The sequence below is a fragment of the Chionomys nivalis genome, chromosome 9 (assembly GCF_950005125.1).
Source record: "Chionomys nivalis chromosome 9, mChiNiv1.1, whole genome shotgun sequence".
NCBI lineage: Eukaryota > Metazoa > Chordata > Mammalia > Rodentia > Cricetidae > Chionomys > Chionomys nivalis.
This window is the reverse complement of record NC_080094.1, coordinates 20104949-20123327: the sequence shown is the minus strand read 5'-3', so window position 1 is coordinate 20123327 and position 18379 is coordinate 20104949. Positions and strand designations below refer to the sequence as shown.

Here is an 18379-nt window from a genome sequence, read left to right as displayed (position 1 = left end):
CCAGGTTGGCCTCAGAGATCCTCCTGCTTCTGCCTCCCACATACTGGGATTAACAGCGTGTGCCAAGGTACTCAGTGGTTCTTTTTGTCGTTGTTTTGTTTTAATTCTCAAGGCCTTTTGAAGTAGGAACTTTGCAGATGGGGAAAACCCAGGGTTCAACGAAGCGGATTGTGGTGAGAAGCCAGGATAATCCAGTAAACATTTTCGCGTGCTGTAGGCGCAGTGCAAACTTGCAGTAGCAGTGGTGAGTGTGGACTGTCGCTGCCCAGTGTGCAGCGTGTCTCTGCCGTCAGGTTGCTGCCCTTGATGTGGAGCAGGGGCACGGCGCATAGAAAGCTAACTCTCACTGCCGGGTTCCTTAGCAGAGGCTGAGGAAAATAACTGTTTGTCCATTCTCGTCTCCTGCCTTTGTTGTAGATGAGGAAACTGAAGTGGATAATGATTCCGCTCAAGGTCTTTGACCTGATGAGGCTGTGCAGACCCCAAATTCCAGGATTTTTTTTTCCCCCAGGAGACTGGACTCGGCTTCATTCAGAGCCTCCCAGTTTGCATTTGCTATACTGAGAAAGGAATGCCTTCAGCCCTTTGGGGCAGTTGAGTAGAGCCTGGGGTTCCCAGTCTGCTGTACCAGTCCAATATCTACGGCATCTGTGGAGACACGAGAAAACTGCCAGTAACCTCTGCTGAGTTCTGTTTGGTGAAATCTCTTGGTCATCTTTAGAGCAGACTTGTTTTGCTGGAGCTCTTTTATCTCTAATCTTATCTGCTAGAGTCTTCTGTAGTGAGTAGACTGGCATTCCTACCCATTTTATAGATACAACAAGACGAGTGCCTTGTGTAGGGGTCTGTAGCTAGGACGTGGGCCCAGGGAGAATCGATATCAAGATTTGTGCTTTTGTCAAGTGCCTGGTGCCTCAGTGAGCTTAACGAGTGAAGGCGGTGGTCTAAGTGCAGCCAGCTTTCTTCGATTGAATACTCTCTCCCCTCCCGTCACACCGTTTAGGTTTGCTTCATTCTTAGCTATGTCTTTTTCACTAGGTTTCTTTTGACCAGGGCCCTCTAATATGCTTAGAATTGTGTCTGTTACCTGGTTAAAAATTTAGTTTAGTAGTTTTGTTGTGCCTCTGATAAGGTTTTCCTAGTTGAGTAAAGGATCTAAACAGCACTGATTCAACTCTCTGCAGCCGGCTCAGTACTGTAGTGTTTCCACAAGGTGGCCATTTACAATGGTGACAAAGGAGCTACACTTGTGAGTAAATGTGATGGAAGTTCAGGTCCCCAGTTTTATTAGCTCAGTTGACTGGCCATCCATGGCCAACGGCTGCCAAATTGGATTTTGCAGAACTAGAGTTCTTCCCTAAGCCTTGAGGTGTGTGTTCATCTCCTACCCAGTTTCTCCTGTGAACTGAAAATGTCCCCATACTAAAGTAGAAGGGTTTGTGCTCCGATGTTGAAACTGACTAGCCCCTGGTGTTCTAGCTCACCCTGAGTTTTGTGTTTATGGAGAAGTTATCTTCCCCATCTAAGACATTGCCACAGTCTTTGAGTTGTCCTCAAAGTACTTATGAGTGTTACAAAAATTATTCTTCTCACTTAGGAATTGCTTTTGTTTTTCATGTTATTTTCTGTCCACTTTCTAGGAATTACTAATTGGTCCTTTTAGATTGTAAGTAGAACTTTTCTCTTTTATGGAATATTTTGGCATTACAGTGCTTTTCAATGGTTTGTTTTGCTTTTTATTTTTTTTGAAACAGAAAAAGTAATTTTTTCCCCCTCTCACTATTTAGCCCTGGCTGGCCTGAAATGTGCTATGTTGATCAGGCTGGCTTCAAACTCCCAGAGGCTTGCTTGTCTTTGTGTCCCAAATGCTAGGATTAAAGGTGTGTGTGCCACCATACCTGGCCAAGAGGAATTATTTTTTATTTTATTTTAGTTTAGTTTTGGTTTTTCAAGACAGGGTTTCTCTGTAGCTTTGGAGCCTGTCCTGGAACTAGCTCTTGTAGACCAGGCTGGTCTTGAACTCACAGAGGTCCCCTGCCTCTGCCTCCCCAGTGCTGGGATTAAAGGCATGTATGTGCCATGCGCCACCACCACCACCCAGCCTTATGTTTTGTTTTAATTGTGACCACAATGTAAATAAATAGTTCCTTTTTTCCAGAGTAGTTTGTAGCCTTTCTCTACACATCAAAATTTTTTTAATTAGCCAGTCCTTTAAGCTTAACTCAGCAACTAGTTCTCCTGGTTTGGAATCAGCATTGGTAGGAGGTGGGAAGATATATTTTGTCGTATTATCCCCCAGAGTTGGAGTAGCAGGGTATGTGTGTTCCGTGTCTGGCTGTGTCACAGTACTGCTACACACAGGGCACTTGTACTGCTCTTCTAGGATTCCCGGTGTGATTTAGACTAGAAGAAGGCATTGGATCCCCTAGAACTGTAGTTAGCAGTTTGAGCTGCCAAGTGGATTATGGGAACCAAACTCCGGCCCTGTGGAAGAGTAGCAAGTCTGCTGTTTTTTGAGATAGGGTCTCACTAGGTAGCCCTGCACGGGTGGGAATTCACAGAGATCTGCCTTCCTCTGCCTCCCAACTGCCGTGATCAAAGGCATAAGTCTTACCCAGCAGTAGGAGTGATTTTTTCCTCCTCTTAAATCAAAATAATGGTTTGTTTTCGTTTCTTAAAAAATTATAAAAGTAAAAGCTGATCTGAGTGACCAAAGCATATACACTGAGTTTTGGGTTACATAATTAGATGCTTATCAGAGCTGAGAACTTTAATATGTTTAAGTAGAGTGTTATATTCCTCCTTCCTGTTTTCACTTTTAATTTGTATGACATTTTAATTGCATCATTTTAAATTTTAAAATTACTTCTTTCATTTTTTTGAGGTTATAATATAATCACGTCATTTTCCCCTTCTTTTTCCTCCCTACAAACCATTCTATAAACCTCTTGTTCTCTTTCAAATTTATAGCCTCTTTTTTCTTTTGTTTTGTTTATCGAGACAGGGTTCCTTTGTGCAACAGCTCTGGCTATCCTGGAATTCCCTTTGTAGAAGTCACAGATCTGCCTGCCTCTGTCTCCTGAGTGCTGGATTTAAAGGCATGTGCCACACCACACAGCCTCTTTTTAAATATATTGTTATTACATACCTATATGTATATAGATATATATTGCTGAATATAATGTGCTCTGTCTGTGTAATGTTACTCATATGTATGTTTTCAGGGCTGACCAATTGGTGTGTTCTTTTCTTCACTAAGAAAGACTGTTTCTCTCTCTCTCAGCATTCCTTGTTGCCTGTAGTTCTTTGTGTAGAGTTGAAACCTCAGGGTCTTTCCTCTGTCGGTCCATGTTAGCATGTCTGCTGTTGTCCTTGTTCAGTTCTTAAGTTTAGGCAGTCATATTGGTGAGACTTTACTGGTGTAGCCTCTGACCCCCTCTCCTGATCTGTGAGCCTTAGGTGCAGGTTTTTTTGTTTTGGTTTGTTTGTTTGTTTTGTAGATGTATTCATTGAGACTGGCTCTGCAACTGCGTTTTGATTGGTTGTGATTTTCTGTAATAGTCTCCTTCTATTGCAAAAAAAAATTTATTTGATGGAGATGAAAACTACACTTATTAGGCCCTGGAAAAAGAGATAATCCCATCTTTGTAACAACAGTAAGACACTGTATTAAGTATTGATACTTTTTGTTTCTTTGAGACAGAGTTTCTCACACAGTGGCTGTCCTGGAACTCACTCTGTAGACCAAGCTGGCTTTGAACTCCCAGAGATCCACCTGCCTCTGTGCTGGGATTAAAGATGTGAGCCACCACCACACCCAGGTCACTATTGATACTTTTGTTTTTTAAACAGTCTCAGTATGTAGCTCTGACTGACTGCTTTGGAACTTGCTAGCTCTAGGTAGACCAGGCTGGCCTCAAACTCGTGGAGATTTTCCTGCCTCTGTCTTCCCAGTACTGGGACTAACGACATGCACTATTCAATATGCCTGGCTTTGTTTTGCTTTTGAATAATCATTATGACAGGTATAGGTTTCCCACAGTCTCCTCAAGTTAATTAGGATAATTAACTTATCTAAATTGGATTGCTACTAGATGGCTGATGTAGTTCAGTATCTCCCTGTCTAATTCTGTGAGTGTTTTAGGGTATAGTTTAAGCTTTAATGTGCAACCAGACATATTAAGACTGCCTTAAGAAAACAAAGCAGCTATAATGTGCTTTTCAAACCCCGTTTTTTATTTGGCTTTCTCTGTAACCGATTTTAAGATATCAGATCTTCTGCCTGCTGTGCTTTTCAAAAGTGTTCTTGGAGAGCAGTGGAGTAAGGACTTGATACACAGTTGTGAAAAAGTTGGCATAAATACTGCTAGATTTTTCTCTTTAACTATAAAGAAAACTTAGTGTTTTGAAACATCTTATTATATTCATATTTGTTTCTTTAAAAAGAAAACTGGGACCAAAATTGGTAGTGATATAACTTTAGGGTTGAGAACTTATGTGCATAGAAGTCAGAAAATTCAGTAATGCGCCCCCAAGCAGCTGTAAGTCAGGTATATTACGTGAAGCTTTTATGGTTTAATATATGATACCATATAAAGTAATAGAAAATAGTACATTTTGTATGTGTAACAGAGAAAAATTATGTTTTTTGTGGGAGCCATCATTTTGCATATTCAGATTTGAGATGTGTGTAAATTTCCAACAATAATACGGCATTTCTACATGTTTGTATTTGAGATAAACGTTGGTTGGTATATCTAGAGAATCATCTGGACTGGAGAGTCAGTGTTATTGGCATCTCAAAGAAAGAGTCTCAGTTGAGAGCATCAGTTACAAGATTATCTTTCAAAGTTGAATCCTAACTCAGCGTTTCACTCTAGACCGCTTGGTAATGAAGGTTATATTCGAAGTAGATGTCCTCGCAGTACAGTGAATGACACCTTGGTTTTAGCATTAAGATTGACAGCTTGTCTTTAAGAATTTTCCTTGAATTATTATCTGTTTTGCTGTCAATTAATTATTCTGGTTAAAGTAACACAAAAATGAAGCTGTTGTTTTTCATTCTTCTCTCAAAATTGTATTCCCAGATGTACATGTTAGAGATTTCAGTGGGTTCCTTTATATTATCCCATTCGTTGTTTTATTTAGGCGTTTACTTGACTCTGAGAGGTAACACCTACCTTAGTGTTCTTTTTGTGTGCAGGTGGGTATGTATGTGAAGGCCAGAGGTTCATGTGTCCCCCTTAATCACTATCCACCTTATATAACAGGGTAGGATCACACACTTAAACCCGGAGCTCCTCAGTTAGGCTAACTAGCCGCCAGCCCCAGAGACCCCCCTCCACCTGGCATTTTACTTGGGTGTAGGGGACCAGATTCCAGCCCTCATGTTTGTGTGATGAGTGCCTTACCTGCTGAACCATCTTCTCATGCGTAATGTTCTTTAGGAGTATCCTAAAAATCATTAATTAGAATTCTTTGGTATAAGTTAAATTGTTCTTTCTTCTTTTTCTTTTTTTTCCAGCCAAATCAAATAGGAAGCTTACTTTTCTATACTTAGCAAATGATGTCATCCAAAACAGTAAAAGGAAAGGACCTGAGTTCACGAGAGAGTTTGAATCTGTTCTTGTGGATGCTTTTTCTCACGTTGCCAGGTATGTTTTCTATTTGGGGGGGCTTTTAAATTTTGCACCTTTTTGTTTTGTTGTTTTTGTGATATCCTTTGTAAATTGACAACTTTGTACTTTACAGAGTGTTGTGAAGGGCAAATTATGGTTTTATGTTTGTCTGAGCTCTTAACTATCATCTCAGACTGTAAACATTTTGAAACACTAAAGAGATTGATTCTGGTACCAAAAACTCTCCCTCCCTCCACCCCCCCTCCCCGAATTCACCTACTGGATTTCTTCCTTGAGTATGTTTTCCATGGCTGAGTTGTCTCTTTAGCTTATGATCAAAACCAGAGCTAGTAGTATGAAGGAGCCTTTTAGTAACGTCTCCTCAGTAGCAGAAATTGGTTACCAAGACTTCTTTATTTCCTTCTCAATTGCTAAAAAATAGTTGCCATTACTGTCACTACAAAAACAGTCATTGTAAGTGTGGAAAAGTGGATGCTTGAGCTGGGTTGTAGTAAGTCTGCTACTTGAATTGTAGAACGTGCTGAACTGTGGCGGAGTCAGGCAGCTCACACCGGTTCAAACTTTACATCTCTTATGCTCATTTTCACATCTTGTTGTGGGTATGAGTTAGGTTCCCAGGAGGAAAATTGTGCTTTTTGTTTATTTGGTAGACTGTTGTGTTTGTAAGTATGCACAAAGAATACACGGATCTTTACAAAAAGAAACCAAGGAGAGTGAAAATGAGACTAGTGGGTTAAACAAAAAATGTTCTGGGGTCTAAGAAGGTGCGAGTGAAGGTCTTAAATGTGAGTTTGTCTGTATTCCTTGAAGGATTTGAAATGTTCAAAGAATACAGTTAGGAATTCAATATTTTAAAAACACATCTAGCTAAGACTGGAAAGTTTTTTACTTGTACCTGTCGTACTGGCTTCTGATGAACAAAGACATGGAAGTAACAGGATGTATATATTAACTTGAAGAAAATTACTGAATCCTCAAACTGCTGATAAACTTAAAGTAGGCCACTGGAGCACCTATCTGCAATTGGAGGCAGGGATGTATTGTTTTGATAAGACTTAGTTCTGTACCTTAGATACTGCTCTGTCTCAAACATCATGTGAGTGGCCTTGGGTGTATAAGTAAGTTTTTTAGCCCAAGTTTCTTACCTAGTTAAAAGGCACAGAAACCTCTTATCTCTTAGTTATTGTAACTCTTAGTAGGAGGAGAGGTTCTCTGAGACCTGGTTTACATTGTACTTGGTCATTTTCATGCACTACACTTCCAGTAGGGAAGGGCACCTTATAGTGCCAAGTGCACAGCCTCCAGTTCAGGAAATGCATTTACATAGCCTTTTACGGGGCTTTGCAAGACCTAGCAGCACTGGCGTCTGTCCTGGTGCTGAGCAGGAACTTAGTGAATATTTGTTGATTGAATTAGGATAATAGTGACTAATTGGGGAAAACTAGGTAGTAAACTAACATTTTTACTTAACAATGATAATTTTTATTGACTTAAATTAGAAAAGGACAAGTAGAAAGGACTAAAAGGTAGGTACCAAGATTCAGAGGACCTGTTTAGTGTGTGGACACATCTTAAACTGTACAGAAGCCAGGTATAGAAGCACACTCCTGTAATTCCAGCCTTCAGAGGCCAGCTTGGGGTATGTAGTGAGATCTTGTCACAAAGAAATGGAAACAGGAGGCATAGGGAGAACAACTGCACATTTTACCTGTCTTTCCCAGCTCCTGTCTTTATCCAGCTGTTGAAGGTCCAGTTTGTACCATGTGTCTGGGCTTCTCTCCTTCCCTCCACCATTAGAATAGAAAGTACAATAGCTACTTTAATGCTAATGGGCATTATCAACCAAAAGTAACTTAGTATATGCTCATGGTGTACTTCTGCTGTGGCCACTTGGTGATCAAAGGTGACTGACCCATTAATCCTCAAATTGATTATATATATATATGTATATATATATATATATATGTATATGTATTTGGTTTTTCGAGACAGGGTTTCTCTGTAGCTTTGGAGCCTGTCCTGGAACTAGCTCTGTAGACCAGGCTGGTCTCGAACTCACAGAGATCCGCCTGCCTCTGCTGGGATTAAAGGCATGCGCCACCATCGCCCGGCTGATTAGCAATATTTTTATGATGCTTTTATTTTTTATTTTTTTTTTTATTTTTTTTTTATTTTTCGAGACAGGGTTTCTCTGTGGTTTTGAAGGATGCTTTTATTTATTTATTTTTTTTTAAGCAAAAAAAAATCTTTGAATTCAGAGAAAGCACGATGTTCATAAATTTGATTTGAGTAACAGTTTAACTAACCAGCCTATGAACATGTTATGGTTACAAGTACCCTGTTTTCTTTAAAGTTTACACATTTATTATTTAACATGTATGAGTGTTGTTTATATGTCTCATGCTGATCCAGAGCTTGGGGACTATCAGGGAAGAAGGCAGGCAAGGATAGTGAAGTGAACACGACACTTTGAAATGAGATGGACACAGTCAAATAGAATAGTGCTCTAGGGTGGGGTCTCCTTTAGGCCAATTGTGGGTAAGGAAGTGACATTTGAGAACCTAAGGTAGAAATAATCATGGCATCTTAAGAGGAACAGTGAAGCCAGTGTAGTTGGATATGGTGAGCAAAGTCAAATGTAGCCCCAGATGAGATCAGAGAGAGGTAGAAAAGGACTGGTGACATATTCCCTGAGAATCTGTTCTGATAGGATGTCAGTCAAGAATTGTAAGCCAGGGAATGAAACAATTCTCATAGACGTTGTAAAATACCTTTTTAAAAGCTCCTGTTCATGCATATATGTGTGTAACAGCTAAAAAGAGGCCATGAATTTGAAAGGGAGTTGGAGTGGGTATATGAGAGGCTTTTGAGAGAGGGAAGGAAAATGATGTAATTCTATTATAATTTCCAAAAATTATATATATATATATATATATATATATATATATATATATATATATATAGGCATTTTGTCTGCATGTATGCCTGTGTACCATACCACATGTGTGCCTAGTACACACAGAGACCACACAGGGCATCAGATCCCCTGGAACTGGAGTTACAGGAAGTTGTAAGCTGCCATATTGGTGCTGGGACTAGAACATGGGTCCTCTGGAAGAGCAATAAGGACTATTAACTGCTGAACTAATTCTCCAGTCCCCCTTCCCATTTCTTTAAAAACAATTTAAAAATTACATGTGTATGTATATATATGCTCATGTGTCTGCTTATGCTACAGCAAACATGTGGAGACGAGAGGACATTTTTCAGAAGTCAATTCACTCACTCCTTCCACCATGTGGAACCCAGGGATTTAACTTGAGTTATCAGGCTTGGTGTCCTATACCTTTACCCACTGAGTCATCTTTTCTGATCCTAGACTTAATTTTTTGAGAGGTAAATCAGTAGTTATTGCCAAATACATGATACTTCTTTGTTGTTTGTGGGTCTCTGTACTTCTCCAAGGAGGGTAACTTCCTAGGAGGACTCATGACTGATTTACTACAGCCAGAGCTACAGACAGCCAGCAGAGTGGAAAGGTGAATGGGTGATGGTGACAGCCAGTGTGTAGTTCATTCTGTTGGGAAGAGACTCAGCTAAGATTTATGAAAGTCACTTCTGCCATTATTCCTGGAAGTAAGCAGTCATTCACGTAGAACCATGTTGTTTACACAGTTGGGACACAAACCACCAAGTTCATTAGGAAGTAGACATTGTCCTGGAATCCCAGTCCTCAGGTGTGCTCCTGTCTTAGCTTTCTGTTACTGCCAGAGATAAACATAAGGGATTAAGAATCTCTCTAGGCTCATGGTTCCCGAGGTTTCAGTTCCTGCTGCCAGCTCCACTTCTTTTTGAATGTAGGAGGCAGAACATCACAGCAGGGAGAGTATATGGGACCCCTCATGATGGCCAGGAAAGAGGAGAAGGGATTGGAGGGGCCCCTCTGAAGCTATCTCCTAATGGTCCATTCAGCTGTGAACTCATTGATGATGTAAGCAACTTCCTGGTTTTTCTTTATCCACAGCACCCCATGGCCCGGATCAGAGTCTTCAGTATTGGATACTTTTTCTGGGGCCACTTTATACACAAATGATTAGCAGGCACCAGTTGACAGCAGGTCTTTCTAGAACACAACATTTATATTAAATCTTTTCTCTCACTCTCTTTTATTTATTTTTTTTTATTTTTTGAGACAGGGTTTCTCTGCTTAGCCCTGGCTCTCCTGGAACTCACTCTGTAGACCAGGCTGGTCTTGAACTCAGAGATCCTCCTGCCTCTGCCCCCTGAGTGCTTAATTCTTTTTCTTCAGGTTTATTTTTCGTTTGTGTGTCTGCGGGGGTGCATGTGCACATGAATTCGGGTGCTTATGGTGGCCAAAAGCAGCAGATTCTGCCTGGAACTAGAGTTGGAGGTTGTTATAATTAAGTGTTCTTAACTGCTGGGCCACTTTTCCAGCCCCATTCATTCTTTTCTGAACAATTATGAGGGAATTTTCTGTTACAACTTTGCATAAGGTACTGTGGGAAGAGCTGATTTTTTTTTTTTTTTTTTTTTTTTTTTGGTTTTTCGAGACAGGGTTTCTCTGTGGTTTTGGAGCCTGTCCTGGAACTAGCTCTTGTAGACCAGGCTGGTCTCGAACTCACAGAGATCCGCCTGCCTCTGCCTCCCCAGTGCTGGAATTAAAGGCGTGCGCCACCATCGCCCAGCTCAAGAACTGATATTTTAGAAGAAAGGATTCCACTTCTGCTGGGTCTGCCACATCTTGTTACGTAGGGGATCAGACTAATGTACAAATTACAAATACACACATAAGCACACATATGAAAAGTATATCTGTATTCAAAGAACTACCCTTGAAGCACAGGAAGGAAGGTCTCTGAGGCTAAATTGGCAGAGCTTAGGTGTCCAGCTGACACTTGAAGAAGCAGTGCAGTGTGTGCGCTGTGCCACACTGTGAGTTGGCTGATTTTGGACTTCTGTATTAGAAAAGTGAGCACAGGTTGAATTCATAATTAGAATTAAGATATATTTTAAACATTCAATATACATAATCATTGTGTGGGTGATTATTTCTTTCTTTCTTTTCCATAGTTTAATAGCAAATTATTTTTAAAATTACTTTTTCGCATAGATATTTCTCATATATACATTATTTATTTGTTTAGTTTGGAATCAGGTCTTCATTTAGCCCAGGGTAGCCTCAAAGTATTTGTGTAACCAGGGATGACTGAACTGCTCCTTCTTCCTTCACCCCTTGAATTCTGGGGTTACAGACAAGCATCACCATGCCCACTTTATACAGAGTTGGGGATTGAATTTGGCTTGGTACATGTAAGACAAGCAATTACAAACGAGTACTCTAAATTCTCAGTTTAAAATGAAATCTGTGCAACCTGAAAAGGTAGTGGTCCCTCCTACCCCCTGCTTTTTTTTTTTTTAAACTGCGTTCTTACTCTAGCTATATCTGATTTTGGGTGCCAAAGTGACTTCTGCTTCACTGGAGCGACTTCTTTCAAAACCAGTTAGTTTAGTTAATTTGTGACTTGAATGACTTTGCAGAAAAGTTGAAAGTCAACTGTTTTATATAGAATTCAGAAAAGGTTTTAAAATTCCTAAAAAGATTGATTCGGCCAATGTGGTCCTTGTGGGGAGAAAAACAAGCCCCTCTGTCCAGAAATTGCATTTATATGCAACAAGTGAACAACTACTCTGTGCAGCACACGAGAGACACTATATGGAAGACAGTGAAGGTGGGACAAGAAGTGAGAGTCCTTGTGGGGACTAGGGAGGTGCTGCTGAGAGGAGGGTGGGGCAGAGAGCTCCTGGCGCAAAGCCCGAGGACCAGAGTGGGTTGGAGAGGTTGAAAAAGCCTTGAGGACTTTGTAAGGATTCTGTCTGATAAGAAGTGCCTTCCCACAGCGGCTAGAATTACATTATTAAAATTGGAGTGGCTGGGGCTGGAGAGATGGCTCAGTGGTTAAGAGCACTGGCTGCTCTTCCAGAGGCCCCAGGTTCAATTCCCAGCACCCACATGACATTCCACGACTATCTGTACTTTTTTCCAAGGTATCTGGTGCCCTCATAAAGACAGATCTGCAGACAAAGCACCAATGTACACAAAACAAAAAGAAAGAAAGTATTAAAAAAACAAAAACAAATTTGAGTAGCTGTAGGAAGATAAGGCTGGAAGCTGGAAGAGCAGTAATGAGGCTGTTGGAGACGGCCTGTTGGGAATGGCTGCTGCTTGGGCCAGGTTGTTGGCAGAGGAAGGGTGAGAGTAACTCATTTCTGCAAATTCTTTGAAGATAGAGTAAGAGTGTCTCAGCATCAACACCAGAGAACTTGCTTATAGCTGAGCCCTTGAAAGTGTAGTAGAAGCGTTTCCCTGTCTTCCTAGTGCTTACCTCTGACTTGAAAAAAATTATAAAAAATTAGTTTATATGTTTGCTGACTTTGATCTCAGCTTAGTTGACTTGCTAGTAGTAATTTATAAGTAGGGCATCTGGCCAGACCAGGCTGAGTATTAGCATAGCATTGCAGAAGTGCGGTCATTGCTGCCAGTGCGGAGGGTGGGTAGAATTCCATCACAGTTGAATTTGCCATTCTTGACGTTCTTAGTGAAGACATTTGACTTAGCTCCTAAGATGGGGAGGTCTTTTCCCCTCCCCCTTTTGGCATAGTCTCATATATCTGAGTCTGGCCTCAGATTTACTGTGTAGTTGTGGATGGATGACCTTGAACTTCTGATTCTCTTGTCTTCACCTCCCCAGTGCTGGGATCACAGACATTGCCAACCATACTTTGCTTTTGCTGTGTTGGGGATTGAACCCAGAGCTAGACAAACACTTCAACTGAGCTACGTCTCCCACCCAAGGTCTCCTTTTTTAATAGTTACATTTTAGTTTAATTTATTTGGAGAGACAAGACTCATTCATGGGAGACAGGAAAACTTGCCTGAATTGGTTCTCTCTCTCTCTCTCTTTTTTTTTTTTTTTTTTTTTAACTATGTGGTCCTGGGTATGGAAATCAGGTTGTCAGACTTAGAGACAAGCATATTTACTTGCTGAGCTATCTTGTGAGCCCTTCTTAAGATGCTCGGTGTTAAGATGCTGGTGTTTATGCATTTTTCACTAAACAGAGTGCCCAGGAACCCATAGGTGGCAGGCGGGAGGCCTGGGTCTCTTGAGAAAGTCTCCTGCTTGTTTGCTGCCATCTCACACGTTGAGTAGGTAAGAGGTTAACACTGTGTCGGCTGTATTCTGTTTTAAGAGCAACTTACCAGGAAAAACTTACCTAACTTTTTCCTTTCAGATATAGATTAAAAATTATTTCCAGTGTGTTCTAGGATTATCCATTAGATATAGATGTGTGAACACGGGACTCAGGCTCAGCCCAGTGTTAAAGTCATTATGCAGTAGGTAATGTTGACATTTTTAGCACAGATATGTATGCATGTAGAGGTGTTGGTGTGTTAATGTAGTGAATTTAAACATTTATGCCTTTAAGATCTTAAAGGTTTGGATAATTTTAATTTCCAGTATATGCCTAGGACTTAATTTAAATTGACATCTTCTGAAAAGGCAAGTTGTCGCAATTGATATGATCAATTTTGTTTTCTGTCTGTTAAAACCAGTCATATAGGGTTTTTTTTTTTTCCTATTCCCCCACATTTCTAAGGGGAAAAAAGATTCCTTGGGTTATGGGATGCCTCTTCCCCACTCACCATGGGAGGAAATCAATTTCTGTCAAGATTTGGGACTCCAAATAGTACAGGGTGTATCGCATTCTTGTTTTAAGAATATAAATCATTTTGGCAGTTTTTTTTTTAAATGGATCTGTCCTAATTAAAAACAAAAACTTAAGCTTATATATATATATCTTTTCATCTTTTCTGGGCAGAGAGGCAGATGAAGGCTGTAAAAAACCTTTAGAAAGATTGCTGAACATCTGGCAAGAACGAAGTGTGTATGGCGGCGAGTTCATACAGCAGCTGAAGCTGTCTATGGAGGACTCCAAGAGCCCTCCCCCCAAAGGTAGAAACATTACCACATGTTTACAGCTCTTGGTCTTTGCTACTCCCAGTCCCACATGAAAAGCTGCAGTGGGGGCTGTTGTGGCTGCGGTGGTCTTCAGAGCGAGATGATGCTGAGTGATGGTGAGAATTTAGACAGAGCTCGCAGTGGGCAGGCCTGGTTCTTGTGCTCATGCTGCCATGTTCTCACTCCCTCACTTCCTGTGTGGGTTCTTGGCCCTTCTTGCTCCTTCAGGAACTGTCCTCGCACGGGGAAAGGAACAACCAACTTCTTTAGAATTGTGGTTGACTAAGAAATACCTCGCCCTGGCCATGACATTGTCCAAAGCAGGGCCTTGTATCATTCCCTTGCCCTTTTAGAACTTGACTTTATTAATAATCTGGTTTTCTATCCTTTTATGATTGCCAACTTATTGTCTATATTGATTTTGATCTTTACTGAGCCTAGGGTATCCTTGGAAAGTATGTATGTGAATTTTAAAATTCTTAAGAGCCCATGTTATTTTTTCTCTAAAGAATACATTGAAATGTTTGGTTTTTCAGTCTCTGGTTAGTTGTATGTTACTTCTAGTTGGCATCACCAGCTCCTAAGCTGTCGCTCTGATCTGACTCCACTTACACTTACTGCTAACGATCAAGTCAGTGCTCGCCATATTAAGGAGGCTTTCTGATGTGACTAGTCCACTTGGAGATTCTTTAGTCCGTGCCCTCACGATGCTCCTGGTTCTTGGGCAGGCTGAGTTTCCAAGTGTCCCTCTGGACGCTTTGCTGGCTGCTTTTCTGCGTCTGCTGCAGTTCTTCACACCACATCTTTGCACCCCTTTCACTTGTGGCAGTGTATTCCCCAAGAATGCCACCCTGGCCCCCGTGTAGCCGTCCCCGCCTTGTTCTCTGGTGCTGTGCACACACCTCTGCTGTCGGACCTCTCAGGATCAGCATGAGTGACAATAACATGTCTTCAGCCCGTTACCTGTGTGCTCTACAGTCTCTTCCAGCTCTAAAATTCCATGTACTTTACAGTACACTGAAAGAGACTTTCTAAGAAAGTGCTTTCAGGCTTTGTGCCATTACTGTTTTACTTAGAAAACTGTTGTTTTACTTGCTTCTGAAAAACTATCTGTTTTCTGCCTTGGGTTCCAGCAGTGGCAGCATTGTGGCAGAGTTGCGAACGACTCCTTTGGAGTTGGCTTTTTTACAGACTAGCAGTGACGTGTGCTAGTGTCAGTTGTCTAAAGATTGTTTCCCTTCCCTGCATCCTGTAAAGACAGACACTCAGTAGCTCCCTGGGTGTGTAAGTCATGCAGCTCACTCCTGTGTTCTCCGGAGCTGGATGATCAAAGTCGTTTATTACCTTCCTTTCAAACACCCTTGACTTCCCCAGAGGCTCATTTCCAAAGTTGAATAGTTGTTCACATTGCAGTATTGATTCATGGGTAATTCATTATATTTGGGCAACTCATAGAGTTTGCCTTTACTTTCTTTTGGAACTTTTAAAAAGTTTTTTGTTTATTTTTATTTACTAAATTTTTAATTATGTATGTATGAATTGGAGTTAGAGACAGCTGTAAACTGTCATGTAGATAAAGGGAACAGAACTTGGGTCCTCTGCAAGAACAGCCAGTGCTCTTAACCATTGAGCCAACTCTTCAGGGCCACAGTAGTGTAAATTTTATATTCATATTTTATTTTAAAATTATATTTTGATCTTATATTCATATTCTAGTGGCCACTCCTTTCACATGGCACTTTTATGCTGTAGTGGCTGAGTGTGTGTGGGTCAAACCACATGCCACACATTAAGCAGCTACTGTGCACTGAGTACTATTGGATATTTCATATGTAAACCATATGCTAGTGGGTTTTCCACTTAACAATATATCATCTTTGCTTTGCAAGACTCTAAAATGATCATGTAAATCAAAACTATGCAAAAAGAATTTAATGATCCATGTAGAAAATTGCAGTTCTCTGCCCCTTTTTTATCAGTTAAAACACTGACTACAAATGTATAGAGAAAAGAAAAAGACAGTAGAACTACTGGTGGCTTTTTCTAGGCACAGTGGCACATTCCTGCAGTCCCAGGACTCAGGAGACAGAGGCAGGAGGATTGCTAGTTTAATACCAGCCTGGGCTACACAGGAATTTGAAGACAGCTTGAGCTGCATAACAAGACCCTGTCTCAGCCAGGCGGTGGTGGTGCACACCTTTAATCCCAGCACCCAGGAGGCAGAGGCAGGTAGATGTCTGTGAATTCGATTCCAGCCTTTTCTTCAAGAGTGAAGTACAGGACAGACTCCAAAGCTACACAGAGAAACCCTGCCTTGAAAAAACAAAACAAAAGAAAACCCTGTCTCAATAGACCATTGTCCATGATGAAACTTAACAACAGAGGGCCTGCCTACAAGGAAGGGCAAGACCCTAAATTTCATTCTTAGAACTAGAGTAAAACAGAAAGTAGAAATATTGAAACAAAGTAATTTTCATTGCAACAAGTGTATCAAAAATAGTTTGAACAGTCTCTCAGTGTTTTAAAACTGGGAAATTTTTTTAATTTTAATATTTTTTTGAAGGCTGGGTATTAGACAGGGGACTTCATATGTGTCAGTCAGTGAGTTAACATCCTCTGGCCTTTTTACTTTTTTTAAGGAAAGGAAGATTTATTTTGTTTATAGTTTCTAAATATTTGTTTCATAGTAGCTTTGTTATTTAATTTGACAGAGTATCACTAAAGTAGCAATATGTGGAGGAGGAAACTTTCTTTTTTTTCTTTAATTTTACTGATTTTTATTGAGTTCTACATTTTTCTCTGCTCCTCTCCCTGCCTCTCCTTTTCCCTTTTTACTTTATTTTGAGTCAGGGTCGTGCTGTGTAGTGAACTCTTCCATACCTGTCTCTGCCTCTGCTCAGCTGAGGCTGCAGGTGTTTATCACTAGACACATCCTGAAAGTTGCTTTAGTGTGAAGTGTTTTTGTGGGGTCACTTCTTCCACCATCATCCTTTCTTTATTTTTGCTGCTAAGTTGGTATCACCAAGCCCCTCTGTGCAGTGTTAGCCTCACCGCATCACTAGGCCCCTCTGTGCAGCGTTAGCCTCACCGCATCACTAGGCCCCTCTGTGCAGCGTTAGCCCCACAGCTTCACTAGGTCTCTCTGTGCAGCGTTAGCCTCACCCCATCACTAGGCCCCTCTGTGCAGTGTTAGCCTCACCGCATCACTAGGCCCCTCTGTGCAGTGTTAGCCTCACAGCTTCACTAGGTCCCTCTGTGCAGTGTCAGCCTTACAGCATCACAAGGCCCTTCTGTGCAGCATCGCCCTTAGTCAAGCACTTACTTCTCAGCTCCTTTTAGTGCTATTCAGATTCAGTTCCACCATGGCTTTAGTTGCAGCTTCTTTGTTGTGATTTCATTTTTATGGTCAATTCTCTACTTGGAATTTTTATGAAATGTGATATGTATCTGTCAAATGGGATGACACAATATTCCACTCCCCTGTCCTTGTGGGCTGAGGATCCAGTGCACAGTGACTATCACTGACAGACATTGCGAAAAGGAAGTGATTGGTTATCGATTGTGATTTGGAGACTGAACTATTAGAAAAATCACTTCATCCCAGTATTCAGTTAATACACCTGGCTGTGAGACCTGAAGTGTGCTGCTGGGAACTGGTGTCATTTCACTAAACTGAGAGATGGTCTACATAGTAGCGTTATGTGAAACAGGGACGGCCTTTATCATAAATGTGGCCAGCTATTTTCTCACTTCCATCCATAAAACAAAAATATAAGAAAAAAAACCAATACATAATCTTGACTGGTCTTTCTGTCTAACATAACTAATAAATGTGTAAGATAGAAAATAGGAGCTACATCCTTTGTTACAGGAGAGACTTAAGTGAGCGTGTGTGCACCTTCCTGGTGAGTTACACAAGTTCCGAGGTGGGTGCCTGGTACCCCCCTTTTGACAGAAAAAGGTACTTGTGCTTAGTTGTTTGTGTATAGTGGAAAGACTTATGGGCTTGGGTGTTGTGCCAGGGAGTTGTTTAACCTCCCTGGGTCTTTTTCTGCTTGTAATAGAATGTTCTATCAGAGTTGTTGGAAAGATGAAAGGAAAGAAAACCATTGCAATGCTCCGCACATATTTGGTGTCCAATATTTCTTTTAAACGCAGATTTATCATTTAGATTTATTTTCCCAGTTGTTTGTGCTTGTTTTGTGTTGCCCTGTGTGATGCAATAAGAATGATTTTAGAATTAACACATCTATCATAATCATGTAAAAGCACAGGGGACAGATAATAAAGAATGTAACTTGCCAGCTTCAAAAGTAGTTAATTCTAGAATGAAAACTTAAATAATTTCTTCCAGTAGTATCAATCATGTTTCTCAGTAATAGTTGGTTTTTATTTTACAGTAAAATTAGGTTTATTCTGGTCTTAAAGAAAGAGTTGAAAGGGTATTTGTACTTGAAATCTTTGATAGTTTTATTGGTGAATTTGTTCCTCCTATTTATTTTCTAAAATGATTTTTGAAAAGCATAAAACTGTTTCATGTGCACTGTTTTCTCTGTCTCTCCCTGCCCTCCATACAAGTCGGTTTATTTCGATGTATTGCCTCATTCTTCTTACCATTTTACTGTTTACTTCTTTTGAAGGAAGGAAGGTTCTAACTATGGTAGCTTGGGACATACCAGTTTTAGCCGCTTTCCAGTAGTA

The 18379-nt window shown here is 40.7% G+C and overlaps 1 protein-coding gene across 1 annotated transcript in view; it reads left to right on the top strand.

The window, feature by feature from the left end:
- The window catches only part of Rprd1b (regulation of nuclear pre-mRNA domain containing 1B), a 43841-nt gene that overhangs the window by 1444 nt on the left and 24018 nt on the right, over positions 1-18379 (top strand). The window contains exons 2-3 of the mRNA XM_057781869.1: positions 5525-5654; positions 13539-13672. Coding sequence (XP_057637852.1) covers positions 5525-5654; positions 13539-13672 — 264 coding nt within the window. The remainder of the gene's footprint in view (positions 1-5524; positions 5655-13538; positions 13673-18379) is intronic.